This window comes from Camelina sativa, chromosome 7, assembly GCF_000633955.1.
Source record: "Camelina sativa cultivar DH55 chromosome 7, Cs, whole genome shotgun sequence".
Classification (NCBI taxonomy): Eukaryota; Viridiplantae; Streptophyta; class Magnoliopsida; order Brassicales; family Brassicaceae; genus Camelina; species Camelina sativa.
In genome coordinates this window covers 24615901-24642078 of record NC_025691.1, presented here as the reverse complement: position 1 = coordinate 24642078, position 26178 = coordinate 24615901, and the positions used below count along the sequence as shown (strand labels likewise).

At 37.2% G+C, this 26178-nt stretch overlaps 5 protein-coding genes across 8 annotated transcripts in view; 3 read left to right on the top strand and 2 right to left on the bottom strand.

Annotated features, from left to right (window-relative positions):
- Positions 1 to 1122, bottom strand: part of LOC104702399 (U-box domain-containing protein 43-like) — a 5652-nt gene extending 4530 nt beyond the window's left edge. The window contains exons 1-2 of one of the 2 annotated variants that reach the window (XM_010418256.2): positions 807 to 1122; positions 351 to 589 (exon numbers count right to left, since the gene is read on the bottom strand). In XM_010418256.2, the coding sequence (XP_010416558.1) occupies positions 351 to 578 (228 nt within the window). In that variant the 5' untranslated portion in view covers positions 579 to 589; positions 807 to 1122. Of the gene's footprint in view, positions 1 to 350; positions 593 to 806 lie in introns of both variants that reach the window. The other variant, XM_010418254.2, reaches the window with a different exon arrangement.
- Positions 1715 to 5340, top strand: LOC104702397 (ankyrin repeat, bromo and BTB domain-containing protein DDB_G0293800-like). Its single transcript, XM_010418252.2, has 9 exons — positions 1715 to 2170; positions 2776 to 2812; positions 2923 to 3013; positions 3113 to 3158; positions 3246 to 3344; positions 3707 to 3775; positions 3864 to 4209; positions 4295 to 4437; positions 4521 to 5340. The coding sequence occupies exons 1-9, from the start codon at positions 1772 to 1774 to the stop codon at positions 5103 to 5105; spliced, it is 1815 nt and encodes a 604-aa protein (XP_010416554.1). The 5' UTR covers positions 1715 to 1771; the 3' UTR covers positions 5106 to 5340.
- Positions 5553 to 6719, bottom strand: LOC104704912 (F-box/kelch-repeat protein At4g39560-like). Its single transcript, XM_010420919.1, has one exon. It carries the CDS (start codon positions 6717 to 6719, stop codon positions 5553 to 5555), a length of 1167 nt encoding a protein of 388 aa, XP_010419221.1.
- LOC104702395 (serine/threonine-protein kinase CDL1-like) lies at positions 7979 to 10270 on the top strand. Its single transcript, XM_010418251.2, has 6 exons — positions 7979 to 8500; positions 8607 to 8657; positions 8752 to 8906; positions 9006 to 9195; positions 9289 to 9680; positions 9767 to 10270. The coding sequence occupies exons 1-6, from the start codon at positions 8413 to 8415 to the stop codon at positions 10034 to 10036; spliced, it is 1146 nt and encodes a 381-aa protein (XP_010416553.1). The 5' UTR covers positions 7979 to 8412; the 3' UTR covers positions 10037 to 10270.
- Positions 14201 to 19744, top strand: LOC104702394 (probable serine/threonine-protein kinase NAK). Of its 3 annotated transcripts, none has more exons than XM_010418250.1 (7): positions 14201 to 14505; positions 14738 to 14938; positions 15872 to 16284; positions 18442 to 18577; positions 18666 to 18802; positions 18908 to 19031; positions 19121 to 19744. In XM_010418250.1, the coding sequence occupies exons 1-7, from the start codon at positions 14427 to 14429 to the stop codon at positions 19531 to 19533; spliced, it is 1503 nt and encodes a 500-aa protein (XP_010416552.1). In that variant the 5' UTR covers positions 14201 to 14426; the 3' UTR covers positions 19534 to 19744. The 3 variants fall into 3 exon arrangements, with proteins under 3 accessions (XP_010416552.1, XP_010416551.1, XP_010416550.1); XM_010418249.1 differs by lacking the exon at positions 15872 to 16284 and adding an exon at positions 17234 to 17335 and having other exon boundaries at positions 14738 to 15144; XM_010418248.1 differs by lacking the exon at positions 15872 to 16284 and having other exon boundaries at positions 14738 to 15246.

Here is a 26178-nt window from a genome sequence, read left to right as displayed (position 1 = left end):
AAGAGAACAAACAGAGAGATAAAACAGAGACAAACCTTGCTCTCATCATCTCCCTCAACAACGACTTGAAGAGTTTGTAAAGCCTTATACCGCACTTCATGGCTACTACTTTTTAACATATCAGTAATCAACCGAACGAGCTGAGGATTGCGTACACGGTGCTTGATCTTACGAATGTTCCTACAAATATCTCGTACGTTCTTCAAAGCCAGCAAAATATTGGTCTCAGCATTCGCCAAGTAGAGTGACTGACGAGCAATATCAAGCTTCAAAGCATCGTTCCTAGCTCTCCACTCTTCGATTGTGTTACGCAGAGCTATACTCGGGCTTAGATCAGTGACACTCAGCTCCTTGGAAGTTGTAGGACAAGACAGAGGCTGGCCGTTTTCGCGGCATTCCTTGAACCATATCTCGATTGCTTCACGCTCAAACGTTTGACCATTCTCTAAAGTGACGGGATCATGCATAACTTGCTTTGTCAATGGACAAATAAAAGCTTCGTAGATATTATCAATCCCTGGCTCGAACTGAGAGCTGTTATCTGATTGGCTTCCATCCCAACTTCCACTTTCGACCATATTGATAATTCCTTCTAACAGAAGAAGATACCCCAATTACGTAATCAGCAACAAATTAAGCTAAGGTCCGAGGAGAACAACTATTTAGTTGTTACTTAGATCAAAACTAAAAGCCGAAATTGAACAAAGAATTTTTTTTTCGAACACAATGATCACATATTACTAAATTTAGAATCGCGGTAAAGAATTTTGTTTCTTCTTTCTCACGAGTGTATTAAGCACACGTACCAGTTTCAAACGCAAGAAGCCCCTGAAGAATCAAGAAACCGATCTAAACCAAGAACAAAGAAGAACCTTGGCTTCTTCTAGCTTGAGAAATTGAGAAACGACCATGTGGGTAATATACCAAATCTTTAAGTGGAAAACGTGTGAAATCGAGTCACTTCCATGTACACCACATCTCAGGTCAACTACTCATCATCTCTTAAGCTTGAACCCGACAGAGATGATTTTTGCCTGAAATCGAGTCAGGGGGGAAGAAAGATGGGAACCAAAAAAAGAGATTTAAGCAGAAGGACGGAAGAGACAAAAAAAAACACACACCGACAATAAAAAACATATAAAATAGACATTTACCAAGAAAAAAAACGTTGATTATGTACGTAATTGTGGAAGTAATGACAGAACACATGTGAACATGTAGACTTACCAAACTAATACGTTTTGGTGTCATTTTAAATTATGTTTTAGTCAAAGTTCTTCTTTGTCATTCACAACTTTGATTCTGTGAATATTGTTTTATTCAGCAACATGCAATTTTTTACGTAGGTTTATGTATGATTTCAGTAACAAAATTAGATCAAACCTAAGTATATCCTAATATATACATTTACAATCTTCGAAAACCATGAATCCAAATCCAATCTCCCCCACACAAACAAAAAAAGAAAAGAAAGGGAATTGCATTTCACAATAATAATGTAGCAAACTGGATATAGATATAGAGAGGTCCATTTGGGCCCAATTAAATCGAAAAGTCAGAAACGTTATCCCAAAACAATCCATACAGTATAAACCACGTGTATCAAAAAGCACGCACGAGTAAACCGTGTCCACGTTTCGGTCAGCACGTGCGAACTCACTCACTCGCACATGTGTAGTAAGTAGAAGTGTGTAAAACCCAAAAAAAGAAGGAATGAATAAAAACGAAACGACTGTTTAGAGAGAGAGAGAAGGCGAGAGAAAGAGAGAGAATGGGTGAGGTATCAACAGCAGCAGCTGATACTAATAATAATACATTGACGAAGAAGAAGAAGAAAGGTAGGCCATCTCTACTCGATCTCCAGAAACGAGCTATCAAACAACAGCAGCAACAATTGCTTCTTCAGAGAACAAACCCCGATGTTAAAAAAGAAGAAGAAGAGTTTAGATCCAGTTTTAGAAACCCTAATTCCGGCGGCGCCGCCCGATTAATTCGCCGGAATTCTAATTCTGGAGACGAAGAGGACGACGATGAGCGGAGAGACAAAAAGCATCGGCTTTTGCACGGATTGAACTCACACGATTCTTCTTCTGATTTCAAATCTGACGGCGGCGGAGTTTTTAACACTGATGCTTCAATCACCCGCCGTTACGGATCTGACGATAATACGGTTAGTTATTATTATAAAAAAAAAAACAATCTTTTAAGTTGGGAAAAGAAAAAAAAAACTGTTAATTTAGGGTTTTGTTTTTTTTTGGTTGAGAATTTGGCGCGTTAATTGAGGTTCGTGTTGATGCTTAAATAAGGTTTATTGAGTGATGAGTTTTGGACTATTTCCTCTTTTTTTTCTTTGTTGGTGGGAAATGGGGGAATTCATAATTTCAGCTTTTTCTGTATTTTTATTTTTTCTTATTTTTCTCCCTTTTTTATTTTTGTTGTTTGTCTTTGGACGAGATTAAATCTTGGTGTTGTTTGGCTGATTTGATTTGAGTTTATATTATATTTTATTCTTTTTCATTCTAGTATTAATTCATAGTTATCAGAAAACAAAACAAAAAATTAAAGACGGTTCTGCACTGAAGAGACAATCATGTCTGAAGAAGACAAGTTCTCTTACTTTGTCTTTTCCTAACTCTATCAGTTAAAAAAAATTGTACTTTCACGACGGACATGAAAGTTGTCATAAATACAGACATCTGTGTTTAGGATCTTTAATTATCTATTTTAAACATGTGGTTGATGATAGATATACTCTGTTTTTTTGTATTCCTGCAGGGAGAAAAGGCTTCGAAAGCGACACACATTCTCTTAAGTATTTATATTTCCTATTTTCTCATGTTTTTATGGAAAGGCTGAAACCTGTAATTTGTTGTACTAATTAATTAATTTAAATAAATTTGTGGTATTTTTACTTGTGGACAGGAGGAGGGTCACTTGTGGAGTCGTATGGCCCCTCTTCTACACCTTTGCCTGACAAAAAGTTGCTCTTGTTCATCCTAGATAGAGTTCAAAAGTATTGTTCTCCATTTTTTTTTTGCCTTCCTTCTCTACTGTTGTGATTTAATTCTGGGTTTGGTTTTTCTGATTGATGTTGTTTTACAAATACTTGAAGGAAGGATACATATGGAGTGTACTCTGACCCAGTTGATACTGAGGAGGTGAAGTGTTTCTTTATTTTTAAAAGCTTGTTGATGTTGAAACATTTTGTTTTGCCTTTACCTTAGTGGTGAATGTTTTGTTTACAGCTTCCTGATTATCATGAGATTATCAAGAATCCGATGGATTTCAGCACATTGCGGAAAAAATTAGAATCCGGTGCATACTCCACCTTAGAACAATTTGAGGCAAGTCTCGCAATTGAACCTAGCACATTGCTTCTCACTGCACTATCAGTTGGCTGTGTATAATTACATCCCTGCTCTTTTTTTTCTAAAGTGGAGTGTTCATCTTGCATAGTTTTGATTTTCTTCATATTGTTAAGTCTCGTGCAAAAATTTCTCTGGTAGGTGCAACATCTGTGTTTGCCGACAAGCGTTCAAGGGTTTCTTAGTCTTACTACTAAACTATCTAATATTTTGATAGCCACTGTGTGACTTTGTAACCATGAGATGGTGCAAATATACTGTTAAAAGTGAACTGGTTGTGTCTGAAACTATTGTTGATTGTCAGGAGTAAATCTCTCTGATCCCCTCTCAATTTATTGCAGCAAGACGTGATTTTAATATGTACAAATGCAATGGAGTACAATTCAGCAGATACAGTATACTTCAGACAGGTTTGCCTTGGCTTATATAAACTTGCTAATTTGCTTCCGTTTGTTATTATCTGTTCTCTTGATAGTAGTATATCGATGGGTATAACAGGCACGAGCTATGCTTGAGTTGGCTAAAAAGGACTTTGGAAATCTGAGACAAGAAAGTGATGGAGAAGAACAAGTGTCACATTCACAACAGCCTAAAGTGGTCAAAAGAGGCCGTCCTCCAGGCTCAGGCCTTAAGAAACAGCTTGACCAATCTTTGATTGACCGCAGCACGACTTCTGAAATTTCAGCTGATGCAGCTGGAGATAGCTCTAGATTATCCGGTTCTTACAATCTAAGGAAAAATCCTCCTTCTTATGGATTCCGTCAAGCAGAAAGTTGCGTCAGAATCAACCATAGTAATGAGAATCAAAATGGCTTCTTGATAGATTGGGATAAGGAGTTTCCACGTAAAGATCTTCTTTTTCTAATACTAGCTTCTTCAGAACTCCCACTTTGCCTATACTTTTTGTTGACATAAACTATTTTCTGTAGCTTCTGTTGTGAAGGCTGTCAATAAGTATGGGATGAAAAATGTCGATGAGAACAGGCGAGATACCTACAACCAGATCTCTACTTCCTTGCAAGATGCTTCGATTTTTACAATGCTTGAAGATGATTTAAAACAGTTAACTCCAGTACGTACCTACTTTTATAAAAAAAAATGTCTCCATTGTTTTAAGAAACAAAGAATCTGACCATTGTTTTCTTATTTGGTCAGGTTGGGTTGAGAACTGAATATGGGTACGCTAGGAGTCTAGCACGATATGCAGCGAACCTTGGTCCTGTTGCTTGGAGATATGCCGACAAAAGAATTCAAACAATGTTACCAACTGGAACCGAATTTGGTCCTGGGTGGGTTGGTGAGAACCCAGAAGCTCCTCCTGAGAGTACTCCTCAACAGCAAATCTTAATGTCCGGAAAGCAAAAGTGTTCAAGCGACTTTGCGTCTGATGATCATCGTCATCCAAGCAGAATCATGTCACCCACAACCTCTGTCTCAAGCTCCATCATAGGAAACAAACATTCTTCACATGAGAGCAAAGATTCTGAACCAGCTGCTCACGTATTGAATCAAGAAACCAAGAGCAATAGTCTTCTAGTCCATGGTTTCAGCGGATTTAACCACAAACCAAACCAGATGGTTGAAACAGATGTCTCGCAACAAGGCTTGTCTCCGAACGTAAAACAGGAGTTTCAGCAGTTGCCACCGGATCTTAACGCTAGGCTCGTCTCACCAAACTCACCAGGCTCTAACAATCAAGCAGGTTCATCGCAGCATCCGGATTTGGCATTACAACTCTAATAAGTAATATCTACTAATCTTGAAAGCTTTACTGATAGGAGAAAGAAGAAGAGGCAGAGAGGCTTGTGATTCTTGGTACTAGGTTGAAAACATAGGGAAAGTCTATGTACAGATTGTTGCAACTTAAATTTTTTTAGGGTAAACAAGAAAACCGATAAGAGTACTCACAAGATGTATGAATATATAAAATTTGTACAATTTTTTTAGTCCATCAAATTAGAGTTATGAATGTGCATTTGACTTTGGTTTCATCTTAAGGAAGGACTATACATCATGTTCATTTGGTTTAGTCTTGTGAATATAAGACGAAGATTTATATCCCCTTGAATAACTTCTTGTATTCATTGGTGCATACAAACAAACAGATATAACTGAAATAATAATATGCATTGATATAATATCCACAAATATCGAAACTAGGCCAAACAAATTCTGTCGTTGATCAATTTAGACATAGACAGTAGCAGAACACAGAACCTCAACCGGAACGCGACCAGAAGGAACATGATCAACTACGGTTACAGCTTCTGACTCAATAGTTCCCCAAATCTCACCTTCTTCCTCACGTCTTTCCAACGAAATCTCGGTACACCAAACATCCCACCAAACATCAAACGTAGCCCTAACAGAGGAGACCACAATGTTGACACCAAAACTGCTCAGCTTACTGACACACTTTTCGTTTGCAATGGAGCGGAAGGAGGCAGAGCTAGGAAACTTCAACCGTAGAGCCTTCAAGCCTTTAACTTCCTTCCACTCCAATTCCTCAGAGTCACGCCAAACTAAACTCCCAAACTTATCACAACTGTACAACACATTCTCAATCACACAATAATAACTTTGAGTTTCTGGCTTCTTCTTTCTTCCCCATTTACCTTCACGCGGCGAGTAGTAGAAGCTTCCGTCCCAGAGACTCACAGCGTAAACCTTCTCATCCATCACTAGGGTCTCACGGATCAGATTATCACCTTCATTCCGATCAGGCATTGGCACCAAAACATCCCAAGTTTGAGTCTTTGGATCAAATACCTCTGCCCAGTTCGAACAATCTAAACTCTCACATCCTCCAAACACATATATCTTCCCACCTACGACGCCAGCGGCTGCTGAAGCTCGAGCCACTCCCATAGATGGGGCGTGGCGCCACGTGTTAGTCCGACAATCCAGAAGCAAGACATCGGACGTTCTATTGTCGTTTGTTAATCCACCGATGACATAAATCCCCCAATCAAGAGCCACAAAAGAAGACAGCTCAGGAAGCTGAGTGGGGAAAGAAAGGACAGGGACCAGGTCCTCTGCTGCGGCGTTTTCTAAGTAGGTCTTGGTATTTTCTCGTCGGAGGATGAACCAACGAGAGGTCGGGTAGGTCTTGGTGCTTAAGCATACGTAGTGGCACTCGTCGGTACGACCTAATAACGATCGTGTCTTGTAGAGCTCAGGGGAGATTACGAGAGAGCGGTATCTTTTGGAGACTAGAGATAAGGCTAAGTGGTCAAATCTCGAAACTCGAGCAAGGCAGCTCAAAGTCAATGGATCTGGCAACGACGTAAATGCAAACAACAATGGAGAAGTTTCCTCGTTGGCCGATGGCTCGTCTACGACGGAAGTGGACATCGTCGTTGGATGTTTTTGATTGATGAGGTCCAAATCTGTTTGGTTTTCTTCTTAAACAAGTTTTATTTTTGAGTATTTTAGTGAAAGGAGTGGAAGCCCATTTGCCATTTTGGTTATCAGAATTATTCAAATAGTACTACTTATCAAATGTTTCTACTCTAGGTATAGTTTTAGTTTGTGAATTATATGTGGATTATATATTTATATTAATGGGAGATATGTTTATCAAACTCCACCAACATAATGCATTTATATTATAAAATTTAACCAACAAAAAAGAGAGGCATTTATAGTGTTTGTTGTTGTATACGCCCTGTTTTAAAAATCTCCGCCTAGCACCGATTACGCCCTGCAAAATCGCTAGGCCCATCCTCCGTCTCGATTAATGACTAATCCCCGCCTATCATCGATTATCCAATTATATCTGTCTAATTTTATAATAACCCGTCTAATCCGATTACTTACCACTTAATTTTGTACATAATGATTATTTTTAGAGCCAAATATAAATCAAATATGATTTTTTGTAATTTAGACATTTAAATTAAGAGTTTATGATGTTTTACAATAACTAATTTACAAACTTTTAATGAAAATTATGTTTTTATGTGTTTACCGTAATTTTAAAAACAATACTATAGTTTTGTATTTTATTTAACATTTTTATTTTAACATAAACATAATTATACATATATTTAATACTATATATTTTTATTTTATTATTAATTTAAGAAAATAACCCTAAAGCTAGTCCTCGGTTAATTCCTGTTTAATCTCCGATTTTCTCACTAGGCGCTAGGCCCACTTCGACCGTCCGACTAGCGCATAGCGAGTTCTAAAAGAGGGTGTATACGTATTCAAAGTCAAAAGTAATTAAGTGAACAATGTTTATTGTTAGTGTTAATATGAAAAAAATTTGAACACTCGAATTTTCTTTGTTTAAAAATTTAAACCGTGGCTCTTTTTTCTTTTTTTTGGTAAAAGAAACCGTGTCTCTTAAATAGTCTTACATCTTATACGTTACATATATTAGTTCAAATTCCAACAGAAAAATAAAACAAACGTTTGAATAATAAACAAGAAAAACAACAGAAGGAAGGAAAGACGAAACGAGCCGCAGTTCCAAAATTAGGATCTCATTGGCTCCTTTAATTTCGCTTCCGTTGCCCTCAAAATATTTTTCACAGTTGCTATAGCTCTCACCACTCTTTTTAATAATTTTTCTCGAAGAGAGAGTAAAAAGGCCTGTTTCTTCCTCTTTTAGTATTTATAAAGAAACCATTTTTCACCATTCAAAAGGCCATTTCTATAAATTTAGTTCTCTCCAATTCAGATTCTTCCTAACGAATCATTTACTGATCATTTTGTTTTTTTTGGAATTATAGAGAAAGAAAGAGAAAGACTCTGATCCCTCTCTTTCTCTCGCTCCCATTTTATAATCCAAGAAACAAATCTTAGGTTACGTTCTTTCTTTTTCTTCCTTGTTATTACAAGAATCCTAGGGTTCTTTTTTTTGAACTTTTGGTTCTGTTTCGTGTGTGAGGGTTCTCCGGGAGCTAGGTTTGATGATAATGTTGGACATCATCTCAAACCAGCTCCTTCTCTGAATCCATTTCGTCCACCATTGTTGTTGTATTTACGTTCATCAATACCATCATATCACGAGTTTATTTATTTAACAAAAAAAAAAAAGATGAGGTGTTTCTCTTGTCTCACCACCCAAACCAAGGACATGAAAATCAACATTGATACCCTTTCCGACCTAACCGATTATTCCTCAGGTTTTGAAATTGTTTTTTTCTCTGTTTTTTTTTTTGAACCTCTCCAGTTTTTTTTTCTTTTCTTTTGTTTTGTTTCCCTAGTCATTTGTGATTCTCTTGCATGCAGTTAAGACAAGAAGCGGTTCAAGAGGAACAGGGTCTAAATCTGGCATTTTAGGTTTGAACAATTCTGATGACTATTTAAAGACATTCTTTGAAACGTTGATGAAAACAAATTAATTAATGTTTTTGAAATTTTGGGTTTTGGCCAGTTAATGGGAAAGTGAATAGCGATAAACCGGGTGGTGGTGCTCGGAGTTTCACGTTCAAGGAGTTAGCTGCCGCCACTAAGAATTTCCGGGAGGTGAATATGATCGGAAAAGGAGGCTTTGGGAGTGTTTACAGGGGACGTTTAGATTCAGGACAAGTGAGTAAACTCCCGAACTCTGTCTTCAATCATAATTTTTTTTTTCTTAAGAAATCTGAAAATGTTATAAGAAATCTGATGGGAATATTGATTGAGTAGGTGGTGGCGATCAAGCAGTTAAACCCGGGTGGACATCAAGGGAATCAAGAATTCATAGTAGAGGTCTGTATGCTTAGCGTCTTCTATCATCCAAATCTAGTAACTTTAATCGGTTACTGCACTTCTGGTGCTCAGAGACTTCTCGTTTATGAATACATGCCAATGGGTAGCTTAGAAGATCATCTTTTTGGTAAAGCATCTTTTCCAAATCCCCACCAAATAGAAAGAGTTCTCATCTTCTTGTTACTAATAAAGAAACCTCTCTTGTTGTTGTTTGAATTAGATCTTGAGCCTGATCAGACTCCGCTAAGCTGGAACACTCGGATGAAGATCGCTGTCGGTGCAGCTAGAGGGATTGAGTATCTCCACTGTAAAATAAGCCCATCCGTGATTTACCGAGATTTGAAATCAGCAAACATTTTGTTAGATAAAGACTTTAGCGTCAAGCTTTCTGATTTTGGACTCGCCAAGGTTGGTCCTGTGGGAAATAGGACACATGTGTCGACTCGGATCATGGGTACTTATGGATACTGTGCTCCAGAATACGCAATGAGCGGAAGATTAACCATTAAATCGGATATCTATAGCTTCGGTGTAGTGTTGCTTGAGCTGATCTCCGGCAGGAAAGCTATTGATTTGAGTAAACCAAACGGAGAGCAGTACCTTGTTACGTGGGTAAGTAGTAATCCTAACAATTGAAAAAAACGGATTTTACCGCAACTCAAAAATCTTTTTCTTACCGTGTTTTCTTCTTAATGCAGGCGCGACCATACCTCAAGGACCCTAAGAAATTTGGACAACTAGTTGATCCCTTGCTACGGGGAAAGTACTCGAAGAGGTGTCTTAGCTACGCGATTGCTATAACCGAGATGTGCCTTAAGGAAGAAGCGAATTACCGACCGAAAATAGGGGATGTTGTGGTGGCATTTGAGAACATAGCCGCTCAGAGCAAATCTCACGAAACTCGAAGAGCGGCCCGCAAGTCTACGGACTCTAACCGTTCAAGAGGGGAAACAAAACAGAGTTACTAAATTTTATGAGCCATTTAAGTGAAAACCTCTGCTAGAAACAGAAGGTTCCTTCCTGATAAGGCCGCGATACGTTTGTGCTTTTTTCCAGGGTTTTTTTTTGTTTTAGTCAGCTTTTTCAATGGGATTTGGTTTGGATGAAGAGAGTTTTTTTTTGGGATTGAACTAAATGGTGCTTTGTAAAAAACTGAATATTTGAACTCTTACGTTTAAAAATATATATAGGTACGTACAATATTATTGGTGGGTCATTAATACATATGCTTACAAAAGTAAACAATAAAAAGGAAACAACACAAAAGAGTAAAAAAACAAACAAAAAGGAAACTTGGATCCCAAACCACAAAAGATCACTTTATAAATACAGTCCTCGTGCCTCTTCTCTTCTCGTTTATGCGTAATTGCTCTGAATTTACGATTCTCCGCTTTAATTTCTTCGTATTTCATGAGTGAGTTGTTGAATTTGACCTAATTTTTGGCTCCAACTTGTTCGACGCTTGATTTGATGTTTTGTCGTTGCACTTCGCCAAATCTTCACCAACCAGAGACTAGAGAATCTCGTGATGGAAGATGAGGAAAAGGCACGTTAAGCTGTGCTACCTACGAAGACAATCGAAGACGGAGATGGCGATACAGAGGCAATTGAAGGTTGAGGAGGTGGATGGATCCGAGATTAGGGGATCTATTCCCAGTCACGGTAGGTCGTGTGGGAGTACTGTTTAGTCGAGATTAGAGATCGTGTGTCTATCTTACAAAGCCCAATAAAAACAAAATCCAGCCCATCAAAAGAGGTCAATTTTAGCCCTTTTCATTCAAGGTTTTTTTTCTTTTTCTTTTTAAGTTTTAAAAAATTTAAATTGTGTAAACTTTTTTTTTTGGCTAAAGATGTAAATATCATTATATGAAAAAGAGGGTTTACAAACAGAGTAACACCTACACCAGAGTAACCTTCGCAAAAAAATAAAACAAGGCTACAATAAAAATTAAATATTAAGATATTAGGAAAGATTTGGGAAGTTAACGAATCCACAAAGACATCAGCTCACGCCAATGCTTCCGAAGTCTTCTAGCAATGATGATATTCCGTATCTCCCGATCAATGATTTTGAAGACGAGTTGAGGTGCTAAACTTTGCGCATTATCTAGGAGATTGTTTCGCTGCCGCCAAATGTTGTAGATCACCACCTATGCAGTAACTTTTCAGAGCAGAGGTGGAGCAAGGAGACGCTTTTGTAGACCAAATTGTGTAAACTTGAATAATAAATTTACAATACAAGGTTAAAACAAGGACGAGAGGGTGACCATGTGTCAGGTCGACATAACCCAAATTATTTGTGTTTTGTAGATAGTTTTTGGAAAGCGACAAATCCATTTGCAGGTAGAGGTTGGTATTGTTCTCCATTGGCGGGGAGATTCCAACTATGGGGGCGGCCAATCTTCAACGAAGCCTTACTCCTTTAGGACCTTTACATGCCAAGGTTGAAACACTAGTTTGGACGATGAGATGTATGATTAGGGCGGATAATCATGATATCGTTTTTCTTACCGATTCCTCTGATTTGGTGAAGATAGTGTCTTCACCCTTCGAGTAGCTAGCTTTCCAGCCTTATTTGGACAAGATTCAGCTTGAAAAACGAAGGAATTTACCTCTTTTGCTTTGGTGCTAATTCCACGTACTCAGAATGGTAATACAGACAAAATGTTCTGACGTGTTTGGTTTGAACCGCGTTTGATTACCTATGTAAACAATGAACATTCACATTGACTTTAATGGCTTGTTTGAGCCAATCTAGTTGTTGTCGTCAAAAAAAAAAAAAAATACAAAGTTAAAACTAACTGGATTTTGGATCCTTTCATTTAACTAAGTTATTTGATCACTAGAGATTTCAAAATTCGATTTGTATTCGCATTGTTGAGTAGATTTAGCCTAATAAGTTTTCTTTTTTTTTTAATAATCTTGCAGATCTAAATTTTTTTTGAAGTTATTAAATTTATAAAATAATGTTAAAAGTTAAAACTAACTGAATTTTAGTATGATCTTGTTAATTGATCGCTAGGAAATTCATATATTCAATTCAATGTGTTTTCGCATCAATGCATAGATTTAGTATACAAACACTTTATTTGAATTATTTGAAACTATTTTAAGCTTTTGACTTTTCTTCTCACGGATTTTAATTTTCTTTTATAATTTTTTTCCTAATATGTAAGAAGTTCGAATCCTTATGTACATATATATGCCGATATGAGTACAAAAAAAAAATACTTTTTCAAGTGAGGTAGATTTGTTTATCAAGAGAGAACCGTATATTATATTTAAATACAATATTTTCTAAATATGTTCAAATTTAAACATCGATTTCAGAGTAGATTAAGAATGTGACATACAAGATACATATAATATAGTCAAGCGCGAAGTCGTTTGATTTTTTCTTACAAAGAAGAGAAATTGAAATCCAAAATGCAATTAGGTGGTGACTCTACGCGGACGTCGAATATATTAGTTTATGTCAACTTGCATTACACTCTAATTAATCCGATTTACACATAGTCGGATACTAATTAACATTATATTCACATAATTGAAGAAGAATAAAATTAAAATAACATCTCCCCACGTTTTCTACGTGATCTCTTCAGAAGATAAGTTTAAAGAAAGGAAAATATAATTAAAAGCAATTTGAGACCCTCTCTTATTCATCGGTTTTATAGACTTATAGCGAACCATCATTATATGCATTAAATCAGAAACTTAACTCGAACCGTTACCAATAGCGTCTGTGTGAATGAAGAAAGCCACACAATCAATCATCGTTGATCACTTTTGTTCATTCTATTCTAAGTTTTTTTTTTTTTTTTTTTTTTTTTTTNAATGTAATCTTGTTCATTCTATTCTAAGTTTCTAGACTATAACTGTCAATCTATCAACTTATCTTGTCTTGCTCATAATTGTATCCACACATATAAATGTTTAGGGAAACAAAAAATCTTAAGATACCTGACCACATACTTTTGACGACCCTCGGAAGGTTATCGTATATATTTTTGAATAAAAGTTTTTCCCTATGCTGTCACGATTTTACTCGGACCCGCCATCCTCGTGTTTGACCTCTTCCCACTGATATTTTCTTCAAGCCTTTTCAAATAATGATACAGTTCTATGACATAATGACGATAACGATTTGCTTTTAGATTTGTCATTTACTACTTGGTGTTTCTTCTCTAGATTTGATATATATATTTTTTTTTCAGATAGCTGAAAATGTTTCATCTAATCTGTCTTTCTAGTATTTTACTAATATTTTATTATTTTTCCACATATAGAAACAAAGAAATTTGTTTCCTTTTTTTTTGTTTACTAATTATCTTAAATCTGTTTTTTTATGACGTACTCCATATATAGGCCATAGTAACCCACTCCTTTTCTGAATTTTGGTGAGTTTTACTCAAGTTGTTACGTCATTGAGGTGACGCATATGATCACTATAGTCCTTAGTCCAGGTGACACAAATGTGAACTGGATATTGCTAAGAAAAAGAAGTACGAGAAGAATCACTATACTAAAAATTGTACATAAAAAAAAGAAATATAACTCTACTGTAAGTTGATTACATAAAAAGTACGATATATATATATATACAATTTTTTTTTTCTTGTAAACAATCTAATGAATTAAAAATTTCAGATTCATTCTATTGTTTATGATATAGATGCATATTGATTTCGATCTGCCATCCGATCGATGAGTGAGTGAGCAGCGCGTTGAAATGTGGTATCACACTTTCACATAATGTATATATGTATCTCTCTCTTATAACGACAAAATTCCCTTTGACCCTGGACAAAAGTTATTAAGAAAGACTTGACATATGCAAGCAAGTAAATTAGTAGGAAATTATAAATGCAAAGTCAAGAAAAAATTGTTATCTTTTACGAACCGGAAATAAAATATAAATTGAAAAAGAAGCTTTACAAACTATTAAAACTCGAGATGAACATGGTTGTGTATGAAATGAGAAAATGTGTCTGAATCAAAGGACTAATTTAACGTTGAATAATAAATTTATATATTTCAGCATCAACCAATCACGATTGACGACCTTTTCTTTCATACACACAACCTTTTATAAAACTAATAATAATATATAATAAATTAACAATGTACATTTCCCCCCGAAGAAAGAGTTTTTTTTGGCTTGGTCTTTCCTCTCTATTTCTCAGCTTCTTCCTCCCATCTTTCAATCAAAATCCCCAGAAAAGAAACTAAGAAAGGGTGGACAGTTAAGTTCTCTCTAAAGTTTATGTATCATAAAGGGTGAAGCAAAGATTAATAACTCAAAACAGAGAAAACAACAGAGTAATTAAATTAAGTCAAGAGCTCTGTTTGGTCTTAATGGGGAACATTTGCCTTGGCTCTGGATCTTCCACTGTTCAACAGGAACAGAGCCCTGTCTCCACTAAACCCCTCCCAGGTTCATTCATGCACACCTCTCTCTTTTTTTCTTCATTCGTTATATTGGCAAATCCAAACATCTTAGATCTATTATTTTCTCGTTTGTTTTGATTGGTTATTGACTTATTTCTGATGATTCATAAGTTTCTTGCAGTTCTTGAAATAACCTAACTTAAAATATCACATAGTTTTTCTTTTCTTGAAATAAAGTTGCAATCTAACAAGATCGTGTGTGGTTGATCTATATATAGTGAGACATGGGCAGCAACATCCAGAGAACAAAAAGCTTCCTCCGGCACTAGTGGCGATGCCGGCGTTAAATCCCAAGGTTCCGATGCCGGAAACAGGAAATAGAACGAGATCCGCCGCTACACCACCTCGTGAAAAACCACAGCAGAGGACAAGATCCGTCGAGAACCCACATCCACCTCGTGAGAAACCGCAGGAGAGGAGTAGACCCGACGATGATCAACCATCAAAGCCGGCGGCAGAGAAACAGGTATTAGGTATAGGAAAAAAGGCAGTGCCACCGAGCGGGAAGATAGTGACGCCGAATCTAAAGATGTTTACGTTAGTTGAGCTTAAGACGGCGACCAAGAATTTCCGACCAGAATCTGTGATCGGAGAAGGTGGATTCGGACAGGTTTTCAAAGGATGGGTGGATGAGAAGACCTTAGCCCCGTCTAGAGCCGGCGTCGGTAAACCAGTCGCCGTTAAGAAATCAAACCCTGATAGTGAGCAAGGCTTACATGAATGGCAGGCAAGTGAATTCTTAGCTTTCCTTTTTTATTTGAATTTTAATTGCGTTACAAGATTCTAATTAGGGTAAAAATCAAATCATTAAAAGATTCTAATTAATGTCTCAGTTAGTCAGTTTCTCCAAAATTAGGAATATATGTCATATTTATGTGCATNATAACTCAAAACAGAGAAAACAACAGAGTAATTAAATTAAGTCAAGAGCTCTGTTTGGTCTTAATGGGGAACATTTGCCTTGGCTCTGGATCTTCCACTGTTCAACAGGAACAGAGCCCTGTCTCCACTAAACCCCTCCCAGGTTCATTCATGCACACCTCTCTCTTTTTTTCTTCATTCGTTATATTGGCAAATCCAAACATCTTAGATCTATTATTTTCTCGTTTGTTTTGATTGGTTATTGACTTATTTCTGATGATTCATAAGTTTCTTGCAGTTCTTGAAATAACCTAACTTAAAATATCACATAGTTTTTCTTTTCTTGAAATAAAGTTGCAATCTAACAAGATCGTGTGTGGTTGATCTATATATAGTGAGACATGGGCAGCAACATCCAGAGAACAAAAAGCTTCCTCCGGCACTAGTGGCGATGCCGGCGTTAAATCCCAAGGTTCCGATGCCGGAAACAGGAAATAGAACGAGATCCGCCGCTACACCACCTCGTGAAAAACCACAGCAGAGGACAAGATCCGTCGAGAACCCACATCCACCTCGTGAGAAACCGCAGGAGAGGAGTAGACCCGACGATGATCAACCATCAAAGCCGGCGGCAGAGAAACAGGTATTAGGTATAGGAAAAAAGGCAGTGCCACCGAGCGGGAAGATAGTGACGCCGAATCTAAAGATGTTTACGTTAGTTGAGCTTAAGACGGCGACCAAGAATTTCCGACCAGAATCTGTGATCGGAGAAGGTGGATTCGGACAGGTTTTCAAAGGATGGGTGGATGAGAAGACCTTAGCCCCGTCTAGAGCCGGCGTCGGTAAACCAGTCGCCGTTAAGAAATCAAACCCTGATAGTGAGCAAGGCTTACATGAATGGCAGGCAAGTGAATTCTTAGCTTTCCTTTTTTATTTGAATTTTAATTGCGTTACAAGATTCTAATTAGGGTAAAAATCAAATCATTAAAAGATTCTAATTAATGTCTCAGTTAGTCAGTTTCTCCAAAATTAGGAATATATGTCATATTTATGTGCATTGAAATAGGATCGGAGTAGTATGTTTATGTGCAAATTAGGAAGATATTTAAGGATAACGATGGATTTAATGAAGAAAGTAGTAGACGTAAGGGTCAATTTAGTGAATTTACTAACAGGTTTTACTTTAAAATATGTAAACACAAGACGCCAAAAAAAATGTAAGCACAAAACTTAAGTTAAGAAAACAAAAAATTACATGATAGTACTCCTTAAACACTTTCTTGTTACATTTAAGCTTGCTACTTGTCGTTTTCTTATTTGATTTACCTACCCCTAGGCCCTAACTAATCTTTTGAAATTGAAATCCTTCTTAACTAGTGTTTATGATTTTTTTCTTTTCAAACTATATGATATAAGTAAAAATTATTTTTCTGATATGTTAGAACATTTTTTACTTAGAATAGATAACGTTGTATCACCGACGGTCGCGCTAGAATTCGAACGTATTTATTTAGTTAGGAACTTGGAAAGTATATTTGTTATTTATCATTTACTTAAGTAACCTAATAAAAGACGAAGAGGTCAACTTGACATTTAGCAAAAAAGAAGAAGACGAAGTCGATGGAGTTATTACGTTTCTCTATTTATTAGTCAATCGGAAAGAAACAATACATATACATAGTATAATTAGTCAATGAAATATCTTCATCGAAACGGTTGGATGTTTTCTTTGTATTGCGCGTGAAGTATATCTTCTTCTCTTATGTACGTGTCTCCGTGCGTGAACATTCACAACCATATATATTCGTGTAGATAGAATATAAAATACAAAACTAANGGTTTTCAAAGGATGGGTGGATGAGAAGACCTTAGCCCCGTCTAGAGCCGGCGTCGGTAAACCAGTCGCCGTTAAGAAATCAAACCCTGATAGTGAGCAAGGCTTACATGAATGGCAGGCAAGTGAATTCTTAGCTTTCCTTTTTTATTTGAATTTTAATTGCGTTACAAGATTCTAATTAGGGTAAAAATCAAATCATTAAAAGATTCTAATTAATGTCTCAGTTAGTCAGTTTCTCCAAAATTAGGAATATATGTCATATTTATGTGCATTGAAATAGGATCGGAGTAGTATGTTTATGTGCAAATTAGGAAGATATTTAAGGATAACGATGGATTTAATGAAGAAAGTAGTAGACGTAAGGGTCAATTTAGTGAATTTACTAACAGGTTTTACTTTAAAATATGTAAACACAAGACGCCAAAAAAAATGTAAGCACAAAACTTAAGTTAAGAAAACAAAAAATTACATGATAGTACTCCTTAAACACTTTCTTGTTACATTTAAGCTTGCTACTTGTCGTTTTCTTATTTGATTTACCTACCCCTAGGCCCTAACTAATCTTTTGAAATTGAAATCCTTCTTAACTAGTGTTTATGATTTTTTTCTTTTCAAACTATATGATATAAGTAAAAATTATTTTTCTGATATGTTAGAACATTTTTTACTTAGAATAGATAACGTTGTATCACCGACGGTCGCGCTAGAATTCGAACGTATTTATTTAGTTAGGAACTTGGAAAGTATATTTGTTATTTATCATTTACTTAAGTAACCTAATAAAAGACGAAGAGGTCAACTTGACATTTAGCAAAAAAGAAGAAGACGAAGTCGATGGAGTTATTACGTTTCTCTATTTATTAGTCAATCGGAAAGAAACAATACATATACATAGTATAATTAGTCAATGAAATATCTTCATCGAAACGGTTGGATGTTTTCTTTGTATTGCGCGTGAAGTATATCTTCTTCTCTTATGTACGTGTCTCCGTGCGTGAACATTCACAACCATATATATTCGTGTAGATAGAATATAAAATACAAAACTAATATCATTATGAATGAAAAGAAAAAAGGGAAAAAAAAATCTTGATTCTTGACTTGGTTTTCGAAATATCTAACTATATTAAAAATATAAAACAGTGAAAAACATCCATTATTTTTGAAACGGTCGTATTGAATATTAACTGATAATATGTGATTGTTTGTATTGTAATATTGCAGTGTGAAGTGAGATTCTTAGGAAAGTTTCATCATCCAAATTTGGTGAAGCTCTTAGGTTACTGCTGGGAAGAGAATCAGTTCCTTTTGGTCTATGAGTATTTGCCTAAAGGAAGCCTTGAAAATCACCTCTTCGCAAGTATTATTCTACTCAATCATCAATCCATTATAATATTATCTTATCTTATACATCTATATAAAGATGTATGCATGCAATGTTAATGCAGAAGGAGCAGAGGCATTGCCTTGGGATACACGATTGAAGATAGCCATTGAAGCAGCTCAAGGACTTACCTTTTTGCATAACTCGGAAAAAAGTGTTATCTACAGAGACTTCAAGGCTTCCAATATTCTTCTTGATTCCGTACGGTGCCGTTTTCATATCTCTAGCTCCTTAACAAAACTGCTGTTTCTAGAAGATTGTCCTTTTTTTTCTTTCTAGTAACAGTTCTTGCCCCGTCTTTTTCAGAACTTCCACGCCAAGCTTTCTGACTTCGGACTAGCTAAACTAGGTCCAATTAATGGATTCTCCCACGTAACCACGCGTGTCGTGGGCACACGTGGTTATGCAGCTCCCGAGTACATGGCTACAGGTAAAAATAAACGTGCAAAATATATTTAAAACATGTTTTTTCTTTCTTTTGTCGGTTGATAAGAAGGCATATATTAATTGATGTTATAGGTCATCTATATGTGCGGAGTGATGTTTACGGGTTTGGGGTGGTACTACTAGAGCTCTTAACCGGTTTAAGAGCACTAGACCCAAACCGACCATCTGCACAACAGAATCTTGTGGAATGGGCTAAACCGGTGCTGACCCAGAAGAAGAAGCTTCAGAAAATGATGGACCCAAGGCTCGAGCACAAGTATCCACTTTTGGCGGTGGTCAAAACCGCCGAGCTCATTCTACGGTGTCTTGAGGCTGATCCCAAAAACCGACCACCAATGGATGATGTGCTCAGAGAACTAGAAATCGTAAGGACTATCAGAGACCAACCCAAAGAAGAGAGACGTAAACGGAGCAATGGTTCTGATAATAACCGGGTTCGTGGAAATGATTCATCACACGGCCGTAGAACCGGTCGAAACGGATAGTCAAAGAGTTCTTTTGGATCAGTCAGATACTATACACTATATACAGACGAACCACCTTTAAGAACAAAAACAAAATTTAATCCTTTTTCTCTAATTGTGTTGTAAACTAGAGAGTTCAAAATGTAGAATCTCTTGTTCTTATTCATTGATCAAACTCGAGATTACATATATATAGTCAAGGGCAAAGCCCAATTACATTAGGAATACTAAACCTAGATTAAAGGATGTGGCTGATGGGCCTTATGGCCTTGGACGGACACGGGGCCCGTATGGGCTTGGTTATGGCGTCCATCCGTAAACTCCCCCTTGGATGACATAACCATGCTGATGCTAAGGGATCAATGCAATACGCTAGGGGGTGCTGCCTCATTAAAACCTTACCAGGAAAACCCAATGGGACAAAACCACGGTGAAGGAAAAAGAGTACAGCACGCATTACTCCCCCTGTTCCAAGCATCACTCTAAGTCCTTAAGCCTCCGCATTCCAATCTGGTGCATGAGCTTCTTAAACGTTGTTGTCGGTAATACCTTAGTGAAGAGATCGGCTGAGTTGTCGCATGATTGCACTTGCACCACTCGAACTTCTCCGGCCTTTGTAGTTCGTGTGTGAAGAAGAACTTCGGTAAGATGTGCTTCGTCCGATCTCCCTTGATGTAACTTTCCTTGAGCTGTGCGATGCAGCCCGTATTGTCTTCATAGATTACGGTTGGTTCCTTGTCCTCGACCATACCGCAATTCGCTCTGATGTGTTGAGTCATCGACCTCAACCATACACTTTCTCGTCCGGCTTCATGAATTGCTAGGATTTCCGCATGGTTAGACGAAGGGGCCACAATACTTTGCTTCATAGAACGCCACGAGATCGCCGTACCATCATGTGTAAACACATAGCCGGTTTGAGACCTAGAGTTGTGCGGATCCAATAAGTAACCTGCATCAGCAAAACCAACTAAACCTTCTTTGTTATGGTTAGTATAAAATAAACCCAAATATGTTGTCCCTTGTAGGTAACGAAGTAAATGCTTAATTCCATTACAGTGCCTTTGGGTCGGACAAGAACTAAATCTTGCTAGGAGGTTCACGGCAAAACTTATGTCTGATCTAGTGTGGCTAGCCAAGAACATTAACGCTCCTATAACATTGAGGTATGGCATTTCATGTCCGAGAACTTCTTCATCGGCCTTCTTTGGACCAAATGGATCTTTATCCAAGTCTAAGCTTCTAACAACCATTGGGCTGGTCAATGGGTGAGCTTGGTCCATATTAAACCTCTTGAGTACCTTTTCTGTGTATGCCTTTTGATGCATAAGGATTCCATTACCAATGTACTCAAGCTGTAATCCCAAACAGAATTTTGTCTTGCCTAGGTCTTTCATTTCAAATTCTTTCTTTAAATACTCTACTGTTTGGGCGATTTCCCCAGAGGTCCCAAGGATGTTTAAATCATCCATATAAACTGCTATAATTACAAACCCTTTGTTTGCAAACTTCTTTATAAATATACATGGACTGATTGGGTCATTCTTATAGCCTTCTTTAGCTAAATATTCACTTAACCGGTTATACCACATTCGACCACTCTGTTTCAGTCCATAAAGGGATTTGTTCAGCCTAATGCAGTACTGTTCTCGAGAACCACTCTTATCTTTGAGCTCAAAACCCTCTGGTAATCTCATATATATTTCATTATCCAGTGGACCATATAAGTATGCGGTTACAACATCCATTAACCGCAAATCCAGTTTTTCTCTTATAGCCAGACTTATTAAGTACCTAAATGTTGTTGCATCCATCACAGGGGAGTATGTCTCCTCATAGTCTATTCCTGGTCTTTGAGAGAATCCTTGTGCTACAAGCCGTGCTTTGTATCTCACGATTTCATTCTTCTCATTTCTCTTTCTTACAATGACCCATTTGTGTCCAACTGGCTTTATTTCAGGCGTTGTCCTTAAGATCGGACCAAACACACTTCTCTTCTTTAAAGAGTTTAACTCCACGTCAATGGCTTCTTTCCACTTTAGCCAATCTTTACTTTGAGTGCACTCTAATATAGACGTGGGTTCATAATCCTCATTTATCTCAAGTGCTACCTTGTATGCAAATATTTCATCAATGTCGACATCCTTACGGTTCCATTGAATTCCAGACATGATATAATTTATTGAGATCTCATTATTATCAATACCTTCAGGACCTTGAGGTTCAGCGTCCCAAACTTCATTTGGTACCTTAGGCTTTGCCGCAGCTATGTCTGTATTTTCTGTAATTCCCTTAACCTCGGTATGTTTTGCACCTTTAGACTTCCGAGGGTTCTTATCTTTGGAACCTAATGGTCAACCTCGTTTCAAACGTGGCTTAGACTCTGTAGCAACTTGATTATTGTGTTCCTTCTGAACATCAATACATACTGGTGCATTACAAGCTGGTATGTACGATTTTGTTACTCTCTTTGGGTCAGCAAAGGAATCTGGCAATTGTATAGCTAGCTTTTGCAAATGAATAATTTTCTGGACCTCTGCATCACAGGTTAGAGTCCGAGGATCTTGCCAATTCAAGGATGTTTGATTCCATGTTAATTCTTTAACCAGCTTGCTAGTCTCTCCACCCAACATAGAGAATTCGGATTCTGTAAATTGACAGTCCGCGTATCTAACCTTAAATAAATCTCCTGTAGTTGGCTCAAGATACTTAATAATGGTGGGAGACTCATATCCAACATATATTTCCATCCTCCTTTGAGGTCCCATCTTAGTTCTCTGTGGTGGAGCAATAGGTACATAAACAGCACAACCAAATGTTTTGAGATGGGATATGTCTGGCTCATGACCCGTTAATAATTGGGATGTGAATATTTGTGTTCACTAGATGGCCTGATGCGTATAAGTTCTGCTGCATGTAAAACTGCGTGTCCCCAAGCCGACACAGGAAGCTTCGATCTCATAAGCAATGGTCGAGCAATTAATTGTATTCGTTTAATGAAGGATTCAGCTAATCCGTTTTGTGTATGGACATGTGCCACAGGATGTTCCACACTCACCCCCATGGACATACAATAATCATTAAACGCTTGGGATGTAAATTCACCATCATTGTCTAAACGTATAGTCTTAGGTGGAAAATCTGGAAAATGTGCTCTTAGTCTTATAATTTGAGCTAACATCCTAGCAAATGCTAGGTTCCTTGTGGATAACAAGCAAACGTGTGACCATCTGGTTGATGCATCGATCATAACCATAAAATATCTAAACGTCCCACAAGGTGGGTGTATTGGTCCACATATATCACCTTGTATCCTTTCCAGAAAGTTTAAAGTCTCTTTATTGACTTTGGCTGGTGATGGTCGTATAATAAGTTTCCCTTGTGCACATGCTACACACGTGAGATTTTTAGGGATAACTTTTCTCTCTTTAAGGGTGTGCCCATTTGAACTATTAATCAGTTTACGCATCATGTTCGTACCCGGATGGCCAAGCCGGTCATGCCATAGAGTGAACTGTTCATTGAACATTTTGTGTTTTGCCAAGTTAGCTTCTATCATGTTAATCTTAGCATGGTATAAACCAGTGGATAGTGCATGTATAGTCTCTAGGACCTTTTTATGTCCATTTACAATTTCAGTAATGTATAGAAATTCTTTGCTACCTTCACCCTTTGTTTCAATATGATAACCATTCAATTGAATGTCTTTAAAGCTCAATAAGCTTCTCTTAGAGCTGGGTGAGTACAAGGCATCACTTCTTTCAATATGTGTGCCATTAGGTAATAATATATGAGCTTGGCCGTAGCCTTCTATTAAGCTTGTTATACCTGCAATTGTACTAACATTGGCACTTTACATTATGAGGTTTATGAAATATCTTTTGTCTTTCAATATTGTGTGGCTGGATCCACTGTCCACCACTAGTACACTCATATCCTCGGCCATTTCTATAATGACAATAATTTTGTTTTAAACTTTAATAAAACAAGCAAATAAATATTGAAATAAAATCATTGAATTTAAACCAAAATAATTATCCAATACATAAACCGAAATAAAGCATAAAAGCTTAGAATTTAAACCAAGGCCATAACATAAAATTAGTTATCTTCTTTAAAACAATCGGAAGTCTCAAAGGCTAGTGAGTCATCATTCTCATGGTCGAAGTCATCTTCACCATCGAGATGCACATAGTTGGCTTCTGGGTTCTTCTTCAAGACTTCTTGATATGCATCAATAAGATGCTTAGGTGTTCTGCAATTCTTGGCCCAATGGTTAGACATACCACATCGGTGACAAACCGATTTAGCCTTGTTTTGTGGTTTAAAGGACCCACGGCCCCTACCACCACGGCCACGACCTCCACGGCCATAACCATCAAAGCGGCTAGCTTGGTACTGTCCATGACCACCACGTCCTCTACCACCACGGCCACAGCCATAGTGTCTTTCTCTGNCTATTCATCAACAATAGCTCATTGTTCTTCTCAGCTAGTAGCAAACATGAGATTAGGGCCCCATAGGTTTTAAAACCTTTTTCACGGTACTGTTGCTCAAGTAGTATGTTGTGAGTGCTAAAAGTAGACAATGTCTTCTCTAGCAACTCATTCTCTGTCACCTCAGTACCACACAACCTAAGGAGTGAGACAATCCTAAAAAGCTCTGAGTTATACTCAACCACGGATTTTGATCCTTAGGTTTTTCTAATCGAATTGAGCCTTTGGTAGGAGCACCGTTTGTTGGTGTGCGTATCTGCGTTTAAGCTTTGTCCAAAGGTCAAGATGATTCTCTATGGTGAGGTACTGATTCTTGAGACTCTCAGCAAGGTGATGGCACATATGCATAATGGCCTTGTAATTTTGCTTATCGGATGGTTCAAAACCTTCCTCAATGCACTCAAACAAGTCCTTTGACTTTAGCATGATCTTAGTGTCCAATGCCCATTGCAGGTAGTTGTCTCCAGAAGCATTCAAGGCAGCATAGTCTAGGTTGTTAAGCCTTGCCATCTGCATAAAACAGAAATAGACAACCGATCATTAGCATGCGGTATTTGAGACCGAACCATGCAATCAATCAATAGGTCATGCGGTATTTGAGACCGAACCATGCCATCAAATTAAATTCAGGTCATGCGGTATTTAAGACCAAACCATGCCTTGCCTTATATATATATATTTTCGGTTTTTAGTATGCATGGAAACAAACAAAACTAGATAGAAACTAGCATGCAACAATTTCCTTTTCTTATATGTTTTTAGAAATTTCCTTTTTTTTAACTCTTCCTTTTCTAATTAGGAATTTAAACAAATAATTTAGGGAACTAGACTTTCTCTAGGTTCCGATTTTGATTTAGGGTTTAGGGTTCTTAAACAGCCGAAAAGAAACAAGGAAAAATCTATGCCAAATTCGATTTAATTTCAAGGATGCATGCAGTTTAATATTTTAAATATCCTAGAACAATCAGATTAATATTTCACTTATGGAACTCGATTTTAACAGTTTAGTTCTAGGGTTCTTATGCAGCAAACAATCAAGCAACAATAAACAATCAAACAACCGGATTTTAAGCTTGACAAAGTTTGGTGCAATTTCACAAACAATCTAACAATCCTAAACAATCGGTTTTAGAGTTTTATAGAATTAAGAGATCTTAAACATTGTTAGTTGTGTACTTGCATGTTTAGGGTTCAATAATCTTTAAGGTCAGGTTCGATTATATGGTCCCATAAGATTTCGATTTTACCTTAACACCAAAGGGGTCTGACCGGTTTTGATCTGGGAGCTAAAGACCTCAGATATCACTTGACCACGAACCACGAACCTCGAACAGAATCGCAAATTGCTTTCCCACGAACAGATCTCGAACCGCTCCTTGCACCGCTCACGTACTGCACTCATCCCGGAACCGCGAATCACGAACCAACCTCGAACTGGTTTCGGATGGAACTTGATCACGAGCACAGGCTTGCTCGTGAACAGGAATTAGTTTCAAACAAAGAGGAGAAAGACGGCGGTTTAGGGTTTTGGTGGAAGAAGAAGGATGAACGGCGGCGGTTAGGGTTTTAGGGTTTTACTCAGCTGGATCTTTAGAAACGATCGTGCTGATAACGTGTTGTAAACTAGAGAGTTCAAAGTGTAGAAACTCTTGTTCTTATTCATTGATCAAACTCGAGGTTACATATATATAGTCAAGGGCAAAGCCCAATTACATTAGGAATACTAAACCGACCTAGATTAAAGGATGTGGTCGATGAACTTTATAGCCTTAGACGGACACATGCCATGTACGGACCGTGTATGGGCTTGGTTACGAAGTCCATCCGTAAAGTGGTTTATAACTGCTTGTATATAGATTTAGTGAAATATTTGTTGTACACTATGAGTCAAAATATAGCCATAATTTATATTTTGTCAAAAAGGAAAATTTAATCTTTTTTTTTTTTTATGTTTCTCCTGAGAATACTCGTAATGTATAGCCAACGCAATTGTCATTTTTGGTTATCAAAAGCTAATTGACAATTTTTTTAGTCCTGTATTATTTTCTTCCTTAGTTCCTTACGATTGCAATGAATCTTAAACACAAGTTAAGATTGTTAATATATAATCAGAGTTTATGGAAGTGAAATAAATAAAAATTGTGTATCATCTACATATGCAAACCAACTA